General features: G+C 40.6%; 2 protein-coding genes across 3 annotated transcripts; both read right to left on the bottom strand.

Moving 5' to 3' along the window:
- Positions 1 to 869: 869 nt before the first annotated feature.
- syt5a (synaptotagmin Va) lies at positions 870 to 7,457 on the bottom strand. 2 transcript variants are annotated; one of them, XM_088436843.1, is made up of 10 exons: positions 7,336 to 7,457; positions 5,773 to 5,924; positions 4,862 to 4,876; positions 4,462 to 4,643; positions 4,208 to 4,294; positions 3,952 to 4,119; positions 3,719 to 3,886; positions 3,453 to 3,570; positions 2,675 to 2,808; positions 870 to 2,553 (listed from the first exon to the last, which is right to left on the bottom strand). In XM_088436843.1, exons 2-10 carry the CDS (start codon positions 5,918 to 5,920, stop codon positions 2,344 to 2,346), a joined length of 1,230 nt encoding a protein of 409 aa, XP_088292969.1. In that variant the 5' UTR covers positions 5,921 to 5,924; positions 7,336 to 7,457; the 3' UTR covers positions 870 to 2,343. The 2 variants fall into 2 exon arrangements, with proteins under 2 accessions (XP_088292969.1, XP_088292970.1); XM_088436844.1 differs by lacking the exon at positions 4,862 to 4,876.
- Positions 7,458 to 8,468: 1,011 nt separating this feature from the next.
- Positions 8,469 to 10,006, bottom strand: LOC148410974 (ferritin, middle subunit). The gene is made up of 4 exons (XM_088437739.1): positions 9,705 to 10,006; positions 9,071 to 9,217; positions 8,868 to 8,993; positions 8,469 to 8,788 (listed from the first exon to the last, which is right to left on the bottom strand). The coding sequence occupies exons 1-4, from the start codon at positions 9,804 to 9,806 to the stop codon at positions 8,633 to 8,635; spliced, it is 531 nt and encodes a 176-aa protein (XP_088293865.1). The 5' UTR covers positions 9,807 to 10,006; the 3' UTR covers positions 8,469 to 8,632.
- Positions 10,007 to 10,850: the final 844 nt, after the last annotated feature.

Here is a 10,850-nt window from a genome sequence, read left to right as displayed (position 1 = left end):
TATTTGGCTTTTCCCTCCCTCACTGCAAAGATTTTTATTCACGAACAGTAAGATTTGATGACGCTAAAGAAGTTTGTGGAGGGGTGGAAAGACAGCTCAAATAGTAGCGCAAACGAGAGTTGCATTCAAAAACCTTGCAATCGTCACTCTTAACTGAACCAGCTGGAGACGAGTGCTACAGTTACATGAAATAAAAAAATAAAAGAAGCGAGCAGACTGAACCAACGTCCGAGTCCATCCTTGTTCACGCGCAGGAATATGACTAAAACGGAGAGGATCGTGTAAAGGTGACGACGTCTCCACACCTCACCACTCTTAACGGAACCAGCTGGAGACAAGTGCTGCAATTACGGAATAATGAAATAAAAAATAACAGAAGCGAGCGGACTGAACCAACGTTCGAGTCCATCCTTGTTCAAACGCAGGAATATGACTAAAACGGAGAGGATCATGTAAAGGTTACGACGTCTCCACATCTCGCCACTCTTGACTGAACCAGCCGGAGGCGAGTGCTGCGGTTAGAGCACACGGAAAGGTATTCCATTTGACTCATTATTAATTGATGAATTAATTGTTTAATTATACTGTAATCTAAATAACAGGCTTGTCGGCGTCCTTTTCATACTATGCTAGCACCCGTTTAATTCCGCTCTCACATGTTTGGCTCACCGCGTGAGACAAGGACTAAAGAGGCTGCTCCGCTAATCCAGTCTTTCATTCCTGAGAGCGCACCACCATTCACACGTGCGCAAATGTAGTAAAGACACGCACTGGTAAGAAAAAAAAAAAAGGGTTCAAATCGGTGGATAAATGTGCAAAATAAATACAATCATGAACTGATTAGATTATACAAAAATAAACAGCAAAGCAACACTTAAATGGGATCAATCCTATCCCATAATAGTTTATTATTCAAGCAGATTTTCCAGAGGGGGCGTGTGCGCTTGTGCGTGTGTGTTTGTGTGAGAGAGAGAGAGCTAAAGGTTAAATCCACTGAACCATCTGTCACAGAATTTTTTTCTGAAATATTCCATTTGGATTTTTATTCACAAGTATACCGTATTACACACGTACACACGATCACATTCATTTTCTTTTTCGCGCGCAAAGAAAGCAACCGAGAGGAACTGTTTAGAAAAAAATTAGCTAAACACAAAACCGGGTAAACATGGGAAGTCGTACATAATATTGAACCTTGAAAATATTACGTTGTATCAATGCAATTTTGCGTCACGCGTTTTTAAGGTGTGTATTCAAACTCCCCCTTTTGCATCATTTTCAATCATACAAGATGGTTTTCAAAAATTGCGTTGAAACTCGTCTGCAAAAACAATCGCAGTGCGAAGATTTTGCGCTTCTTCAAAACATACTGACAGAAATTTCACATTCAACTTCTTCTCGGTAAGACATTCCCGAGAATTTCAGATTACACACATAAAATCAAAATGGATTAGTATCTTTGTGAAATTACGACAATATTATAAGTCAAAATAATAATGATGACCTCAGGTGTGGAACTCCAGTCCTTGAGAGTCGGTATCCTGCGTGTTTTCAAAGCTTCTCTCTCAAACACACCTGATTCAAAAAATTGGGCTCCTGTTGCTAACCAACTAATCATCTGAATCAGGTGCAGCGGGGGGAGAAAACCGGAAAACATGCGGGATACCGGCCCTCAAGGACTGGAGTTCCACACCTATGATATAGAGTGATTTGCAAAAGTACAAAAGGTCTTCCACATTTTGTCACTTTACAACCACAAATTTTCTTGGAATTTTAACTGACAAGACTTGAAATAAAATCCCAACAAAACACGTTTGTGTTTGTGTGAATGTTTTTGCAAACTACTGTCGAGAAATGAGACAGGACCCTATTTTCGTGAACAGCGTACCGTTAATCCGGCGGCGTGAGGGGTGTTGCGAATGTCGCTCAGTAAGACAATGTTTATAATTTCCTAGATAAGCACCGCCTGGCAGAGCTGCAAGTGGGCAAGTTGCGCCGCTGTGGGTGTGATCACACCCAACTTAAGTTGCCGCCAAAAACGCTCCACTTTTCGCCCTTAAATGTGGCAGAGTATCTTGCAGCGACCCAGATGTGACCGCAACATCGTCACTGCATAGTCACGTTCCGGTAACGCAATTTGAGCACGTTGAGAAGCTCGGTTTACGCTATCTGAGTAGTCGTTTTTTTTCTGCCACCAAATTGTCACTCTGCCAAACACGTCTTGGAGGAGATCGCTACGCGCAAATGACAATCCGCCGGAATTTGCGCTGTCCACGAAAATAGAGCCCTCGGCGTCCGTGCGCCGTTTGTACAGTGCGTAGTAAAACGCGGCATTTAGTTAGTTTAGCGGATCGGAGCCTTGAGAGCGGCGTCGACCTCCTCCTCCGGCTGCAGGACGTGCCACTGAGCCACCGGACGTCGCGGATTGGCCAACATGTCAGACCAGTGACGTAATCCCACACCCGAAGCGCCGTAACCGATCCAGCATTTCCCGATGGGGTCGTTGCTTCCCAGTTTGTCGTAGTCGTACACGGTGATGATCACCTGGACTTTCTGCGGGGTCCGACGCAGAAAACCGACGATCACGTTGACATGCGGCAGCATTTTTAAAGCGTGAATAAAGCGGACATTTTGGATCGTTGCGCAATACTTTGTTGATTTGGGGTTTACGCACCTGGATCTGGGAGAAGGGGATCTCAAAGCTGAAGCTTTCATTGAAGTATGGATTCAGCGTGTTTTGCTTCACGGATGTCTTCTTCTTCTTCAGGCGCTTCCCGTTGTGCTGAAGAACCACTTTCACGAATGGATCTGTGGAAGAGAGGAAGACAAGTTCCGGCAATCGGGTATTTTGGCCACTCGATATTTACACCGAAAGCGATTCGATTCACATCAATGGGAAAGTATTAAAATAAAACACTAGGAAGCTGAAATTTCACCCAAACTTTGACATGGCATGACCGCTTATTTATCACACGACCAGCAGTGTGCCATTCCTTGGCTAAAGCACTGCGGAAATAATGTGGAAGAAAAAAGGGTGGGTGTACTCGCAGGTATATGTTAACAAGCACAGAAAGTATTTAAATTTGTTCCAAGATGTAACGATGCACCATCAGGATGTTTCAAGCCGATCACAACTGCCAAATAGTTTTAGATCAATCACAAGATGTGGCAATGCCTGTTTAAATAAGACAAGGGGCTTGAACTCTTTTTGCTCATCAGTTTCTGACAGTGGGGGATGTTGGATTAGGTCCATACATTATCAGTCCATGCAATCACTGCTATCTTCTTGTTTCCCAGGAAAATGGCAACAGACCCCGTATTGTTCCATTTTTTTGATGAGGTCATTAGGTCATCGTGTCTGTGATTAGGTTCTTAGTTCATCATTCCCGCAACTCATTACAGTAGAAACAAATATGGGTAAATATGTCAATGCATGTAAAGTGTGTACTCACCAGACAGTCCTCCAACGTCCATTTTTTTCAAGTTCTTGGCTTCCATGACATTCACCGTAAGCTTTCCAGCCGTGGGGACATAGCGCAGGGAAATGCAGATGTCTCCAAGCTTTTCTTGCTTTATATAAAAAAAAAAAAACATGTATTAATGATTTAAAAATATCTACCATTAGGCTTTATCCTTTTCATGCAATGATAGCCTGGGATTAATTTTACTGTGCAGCAGAGAACAGGTCAAAATTCCGATGTATTTTTTTTAAACACACCTCCTCTTTCTCCCCGCCAATCAAATCCCTCCATTCATGGATGGGCTGCCCGAGGTCCACGGTGTTCATGGGAATCTTGATCTCCCCGATGACATCATGTTTGCCAAAGCGATCAAAGTCGAAAACCTGGAGCACAAGGGTCTGACCGCCCAGCTCTGTGTAGGGTATCTGGACGCGGGAAAAAGACCAAGTTTTTAAAACGTTTTTGTTTTTTTTCTTTGAATACGACGCACCTTGAAGATGAAGGTCTCATTGAAAACAGGACAGAGGTTCTTGCGCTGGACTTTGGTCTCGAACTTTTTCTTCTTGTCGGGCAGCATGTAGACTTTGACATAGGGGTCTGAAGTTCCGCCCATGTCCATGGCTGCCAGGTCCTGAGCTTGCAAGATGCCGACGATCAACTAGGAAGAACAATAGGACAAACATTAGTCTGGATGTTTCAGACGGAACGTGCGCACAGCTGTGATGGAAGATTTAGGTGAACTGCACCTGGTTATCGGTGAAGTTATAGTCCAATGTGTACTCCAGTTTTCCAAAGTTCTCTTTTTCCTCCTCTTCTTTCCCTTCTTCTCCTTCCTAGAAAAGCAGATTTGATTTATTGAACGTACAAACACAAAATAACATTCAATTGAAATACTAACGTTCTATCACGTGCGACAAATCCAAGATGGAGGCCTCATAGCTACAAAGGCATCCTTAGCGCGACGGCTCAAGCGTCATGGAGAAAAGACGACTTTTCTCACCTTCTTCTCCTCGCCCTCCTCTCCTTCCGTTTCCTTCTTTTTGCGTCCTCGCCCCGCCTTCCTTTCTCTGACCTTTTTGGGCTTCTTGCCCTTGTTGAAGCATTTCTTGTAGATGCAGAATCCCATACAGGCGATGAGGGCAAGGACGACCACCACAATGGCACCCACCGCCCACATGGGCACTTGGGGAAAAAAAACAAGCAAGGTTACGTCCAATACAAGGCATGCTGGGTAGCATCAAACGAAGGGCCGTTGCCAAAATTAGTGTTTTAATAGTCAAATGGAAATTTAACCAGAAATCTTAATAAACCCTTTGTCTGACTCTCTAATCTCTAACTTGGATTTATGCATGAATCTAAAGAACCTTCATGAAAAGAGTATTTCAAGTAATGGTACTTACAATTGAGTTTGTGGTCTAGGGAGGGAACAATGGTCACATGACAATGAAATGGAAAGAAAGAAGACAACACGAATGAAAAGTGAGATGATGCAAAACGAATGGATCATATGACCGATGTAGCGCAATGCAAACAAATATGAGAGTATAAGAGCTATATAATTAATACTACCTTGAAAAATACAACAATTCTCAAAAAAATTCACAAGGAAAAAAAGCACACAATAAAAAGAGTATGCAAGAAAAAAAGATGTAAACAGCAAAAAAGAGCACAAAAGAAAAAAAGAGGCACACAAGCAAAAAAAGAGCGTGAAAGAAAAGAGAAGCAAACGGGAAAAAGGATGCAATTAACAAAAAGGAGCGCACAAAAAAAACAAAGCACAAAAGAGGAGCTAACAAGAAAAAAGGTGCAAACAATAAAAAAGAGCATACAAGAAAAAGAAAGGAAAAAAGTAGCAAACAAGAAAAAAGCGCTCGCAAGAAAAAGAAAGCTCAGATAAAGAAGCAAACAAGAAAAAAGATAAAAACAAGAAAAAAACATAATAAAAAAGCATGCAAGAAAAAAGAAGCAAACAAGAAAAAGACACAAACATTATTGTGTGTGTCATTTATCTTTTGTTCTTTTTCTCGTGTGCTTTATTCTTGTTTGCTTCTTTTTTGGTTGTTTGCTCTTTTTTATGTTTGCATCTTTTTCTTGTTTACACCTTTTTTCCTGTGTGCTTTTCTTTTGTGTTCTTTTTTTACTGTGTGCTTTTTTTTCTTGTGCGCGTCTCTCTTGTAAAGTCTTTTTGGCTTCTGTTTTTTGTTTGTGTGAGTTTCCGTTTACGTTTGCAATACCACACTGCATCATATTGTAATTTGTTTTGAAAATGACGCTACTGTATTTTGGATTGGACATTTGTGTTTTTACTTACTGGGCAAATGTGTGAGCTCGTTGAAGAATTTGTTCTTCATACTTGCAAACTGGTGGTGTGAGGGGGGTTGGGGTTGCGGGGGCTCCCTTTTTTCTTCCTCCGCCGCCCTGCGGATTCGGCCCCCGGCCATACTGAGCAATCGCATCATTGCGCTGTGGAAATAAAATCAGCTCGCGTGTGAACTGTTTTGTTTCCCAACAGATCTCACGTATTATATTAATTCAAAGAATGTTTCCCTTGTTGTACTGTAGAAAAACAACCATGGTGTGAATATGATAACATTGTTTTTGAATGCCTGAAAAAAAGTTGTGCAGTATAAGCAGCGAGCTAAAGCACGGGTGTCAAACATTCGGCCCGCGGGCCGGATACGGACCCATAGGTGTTAATTTCGGCCCGCGAGATGTCATTCAAATCATCATAACTCCTCAGCGCCAGCAATTTAATTCCAACGGATATTGAAATCAGAAAACCGGAGCTTTGTGTCGATATATACATATATTAGGGTAGATGGCTCATTTTCAAGTGTTTGGAAGCGGTGCGTTTTAGCGCTGAGAGAGGCTGGATGCAAGTGTTTTAAAATATGTACTTTATGAAGGAATTGAAAAATGATAATAGAACATTTGCATTCATTTCATGCAATTTGAGGAAATTTACTAATTGTGTGAGCTGAGCCTCACACCATTCAATGTCACACTCAATAACAAGCCGTAGTAGACATCCCCGTGTCACTGGGCAGCATTATAACCAGATTAAATAGCCAAGGTAATCCCCAAATCCCAGGATTTAAACAAATTAAGCACTGTTTTTTTTTCTTTTTTATAGTCTCCTCCCTATTTGGACGTTTCTCACTATGTGGTATTAATCCTCCTCCCTTGTGACCAATCACAGACTAGCCGCATCACTTACACATCAATTTTTGTAATGACATATCGCTTCGCAATGGCTTATAGAGATGATTGGATTTTTGCGCGTGTGTGTGTGTGCATGTGAGTGTTTATGGGTGGATGCATTTGCGTGCGTATTACGATTGCGCCACCATCATGTTCACTTTTAAGATGAAATATATATCCATATATATAAATATATATCCATGTTGTGAAGACGGTAAACGCTCAACAGTAATATTTTAACAAGTATTGATTTAACGTCATGATTATCGCTGTGCTTGGAGTTGTCATTGATTTCCAACTGCGCTGGATGCTATTGGAGAATTATTTTGCGTCATACCATAATCAACCTAGCGAGTTTGAGTATGTAAAAGATTGAGTTGTCAACACTGTAAATAGAAGAGCACCGCGGCCACATCTAAGCTACTTAAACTATAATCTTATGCCGTTTTAGAAGACGTGCTTCGTTGTTAAATCGCGTGAGTTTCTCATGCTTGGATGATGAATGGACGCAAGTGAAGAAAATTGAATTTTAATCGTGGAAAAAAACCTCAAAGAAATGTACAATACATTGCTGTGCAATTTGCTGTTTATTACTAAGAACGTATAATGTCCAGTTAACCAGTTAAATGTGAGTAAAAGTCAACTCAATGGAAGAAATAGAATTATGACTTACCGATCTTTGTCGCAGTTCTTTCACTTCTAATATTATGCATGCAAATATCTTGCGCTCGGATCCAACAGCGTTTGTTTTGAGAGAAGTGCTTGTCCACAACTCTCTCTCTCTCTCTCTCTTTCTCTCGCTTTTGCCCTCCCTCGTCCTCTTTTTTTAAATCCCCTCATTATCCCTCACTGCCAACTACTTACTGGACACACAGCACAACACATTTGGTCTTAGGGCTTCAATTTACTGTTAGAGATCTCCTTAAAAAAAGGAGATGCAATACTTGAGCTATAAACCCACTTAGAAAACCCTTATAAACCAGTCGCACTGTTAAAACCATTGCAATATTAATGAATGTACAAATACATATTTGTCATGTATTTATTACAAAAACAATTGCCCAAAAAAATGTTTTGCCGGAGTTTAATTTTTGAAATTGCCTTACTCCGCAGGATTTTAAATTCCGGCTATACGTGGTCGTCTTAATTTTAACGCCCTGCTATAGCCGGCGTACTCATTTGCATACTTACGTACAAGTTACAATATCGTTCTCTAAGGAAAAAAAAAAAAAAAGTGTCAATGAAAAACAAAATTTTCCCTATGCTTCACACTAACGTCCATTTAATAGTACTATAGTGAATTTGCATTGAGTAAATGTTTTACTTTACAAATCAAACTATAGTGTGTGTCCCTAATTTTTTTACACTATTAAAAGTTCAAGTTAGATGCCGCAAAAGCTCCTAGTAATTACTGGTGACAAAGGAAAAAAAAACTATTGGTTTAAAAATAATCCTGTCCTATATTCTGGGGCTGAGACAATGGGAGAAATGCTCTTTAAACTTCCTTTCAATAACCATATTTTTTTACTCCCCTAGATGGCACGGTTTGATTAAAGACGCGATTTAAATAATGACCAGGTAGTGGGATTTCATCGACATTACATGGCCAAGGGAAAATCAATCATATTGAATCTCTTACTCTTCGTTTTTTTGTGTTTAATCTTTCCATTTAAATTAGAATCTGCCCCCCCCCCAAAAAAAGTCTTACCAGTTGTCAAGAGATGTTCTCCGCCTGCTCCTTTGTAGACTATCGCTAAACTATCAGAAATAAATGAGACTAATGGCAATGAATAAGACAAATTATGCTAGATTCCAGCTCAAATGTTTATTCAGAGCATCTTCACCACTTCTCTGCGTGATGGTAACAAATTTAATTGTCAAGCAAGCATCAGAACATGCGCCATACGATGATAAACCAGATTAGATAATTAGCTTAATCGAGAACACAAATGTCGAGGCCCATTATGAATTTAGCTTTTGCCCCCCAGAGAGTGCTTGTCAAACAGGTACTCCGCCATCTTGTTGTTTTGGGCATCCATGCGGCTCAGGTTGCTGATGTAGTCGCCCAACTTCTTGATGGCCTCCACCTGCTCGTTTAGGTAGTGGGTCTCCAAGAAGTCGCACAGCTGTGGACGCCAAATGAACAAGATTAAGAAAACCCAAAACAAGGTCAACGATGTTAAGATTGTAGAAATAAGCACTTACATGAGGATCTACATGATCAGAGGCCAGTTTGTGAAGTTCCAGCAAAGCCTGGTTGACATTCTTCTCCAACTGCAGGGCGCACTGCATGGCCTCAAGCCCACTACCCCACTCATCACGCTCTGGTTTCTGCAGAAAAAGAAATGCAAATTACAGCAAACCAAGTGTGACCATTTTGATTTTGTGAACGCTTGTAGAGCACACACCTTGACATCCTGGAGAAAGATGCGTCCACCTCGGTTGTTCTGGAAGGAGAGCAGCTTGTCAGCATGCTCCCGCTCTTCCTCGCTGTTCTCCTTGAAGAAATGGGCAAAGCCTGGGAGGGCCACGTCATCTCGGGAGAAGTAAAAGGCCTGGCAAACGAACATTTTAAAAAAAATACATAAGCCTATTTATGTAGGTTTAAATCAGCAAAATATAAACATATCCAGTTAAGATGGGCGTTAACTAAGAGATAACTTATGGACGGATGAAAATAGTGGCACCGGGTAGCGTAGTGGTAAAGCATTTGCAGGTGCGCCATTTGTTCTTGACACTTATTTCTATTATTTAGATGATCACTAGGATTCCGTTTTCTTGCCGACAATCAGGAGTTGAAAAGGAGCCGATTCGTTTCGCGTGTTTATTGATGGAGAAGACAATTTAATGATATCGACGTTCCTTGTGACGAATCTGCAGTCAGGAAATAAAAACAGCTAAACTCTAACACCGGAAATACCCGTTTGGGCGAGACAACAAAAGGAAGCATATGTTATTTTGGCTAATTTGAATGGGTGTTTTATAGGCGCAAATGATTAAAAAAAAATGCTATGTGATGGTATTGGTTATGTACACGCTTACCATTGAAGTGTAGGTGTAGGAGGCGAACAGCTCCATGTTGACCATTCGGTTAATGGCGGCCTCGCATTCGCGGTGGTAGTTCTGACGCACTTGAGACTCCATCTTAGTTTGCTGGCGTTTTGTCTTTTCTTGCAAAAAAAAAAAGTAGAAAAATAGAGCTCAAGTCGAGGTACCTGGTTGTAGAAGCGGAAAGAGGAAAAAAATCTGGTCGAAAGACAGAAAAAGGGACGAAAGAAGTTCCGTTCAAGCACTGTTGAAGCAAGAACCTCGAAGCGACGCCTTCGTTGTGAAGAAACAGTGGAAGCGCCTGCTATTTATACTCCTCCAGCTGAGGCTTGCTTTGACGTCATATCCGCAGCCCTCGAAGCACGTGACAATCACCGAAAGTGGCAACAGACGAACAATACATACCTGTATTGACCAAATTTACGTTACTTGATGCACGTTTAAATCTGCAGTAACATTTTTAATACTACTTTAGATACCTCTGGATCACTGGAGGCCAAAATCTGACCCAATTAAAAAAATACATTGATGTCACTTTTTTTTTTAAATATATTTTTTTTTTTGGTTGAATCACTGTAATGTGCTCAGCATCAACAATAGCGTGATATTAGTTGAACTGTTAGCGGCTAGTTTGCTAGCTCCATATACTAAAAGAATAATGCAAAGTTTGAAAACTGATAGTTAAGCAGGAAGAGAATTAATATCTAGAAAAAACTATCTCCGCCTCGATCACTTATTGTGTAAAAAAAATACTCAAAGACATCTATTTTCATACTATTTTATACCTCCCAGTCCCTTAAAAATAGTAGTAGTGTAATAATAATTATTATTATAGTACCGTCAAGTGTTTGCAATTAATTGCGGTTTCCCAGAAATGTAATCACTCACTCAATGGTTGTCAAATTGTCTGCTTTCAAATTTTTTTTTTTTTTTTATTGTGGAACCTTCTGAAAACGTCCCCATGGTTTAGCTCAGAGGACATGCGAACCGCCTTCACCAGTACACAATTCGCACTGCAATTGCTTCATGTAAAAAACAAGCGTTGATCAGCAATCAAAGTGTGCAAAAATGCAAGAATGAATGTGACTTTACAAAAGTAAAAAATGCACATCCAGAATATATAATGAAACCGCCTCACAT

This window comes from Hippichthys cyanospilos, chromosome 16 (assembly GCF_059441005.1).
Source record: "Hippichthys cyanospilos isolate Australia breed blue-spotted pipefish chromosome 16, RoL_Hcya_1.0, whole genome shotgun sequence".
In the NCBI taxonomy this organism is placed as follows: domain Eukaryota; kingdom Metazoa; phylum Chordata; class Actinopteri; order Syngnathiformes; family Syngnathidae; genus Hippichthys; species Hippichthys cyanospilos.
This window is presented reverse-complemented; position numbering and strand designations above follow the sequence as displayed.

Bases quoted from the DNA above. Each gene is read 5' to 3' on its own strand.
- syt5a (XM_088436843.1), bottom strand. From the start codon at position 5,920: ATGATGCGATTGCTCAGTATGGCCGGGGGCCGAATCCGCAGGGCGGCG. The intron at 4,295-4,461 runs GTGAGAAAAGTC...CTGCTTTTCTAG, and splicing joins AGGAGGGCGAGGAGAAGAAG to GAAGGAGAAGAAGGGAAAGA. The intron at 2,809-3,452 runs GTGAGTACACAC...TCTCTTCCACAG, and splicing joins GGACGTTGGAGGACTGTCTG to ATCCATTCGTGAAAGTGGTT.
- LOC148410974 (XM_088437739.1), bottom strand. From the start codon at position 9,806: ATGGAGTCTCAAGTGCGTCAGAACTACCACCGCGAATGCGAGGCCGCC. The intron at 9,218-9,704 runs GTAAGCGTGTAC...TTCGTTTGCCAG, and splicing joins CCTACACCTACACTTCAATG to GCCTTTTACTTCTCCCGAGA. The intron at 8,994-9,070 runs GTGTGTGCTCTA...CTTTTTCTGCAG, and splicing joins TCTTTCTCCAGGATGTCAAG to AAACCAGAGCGTGATGAGTG.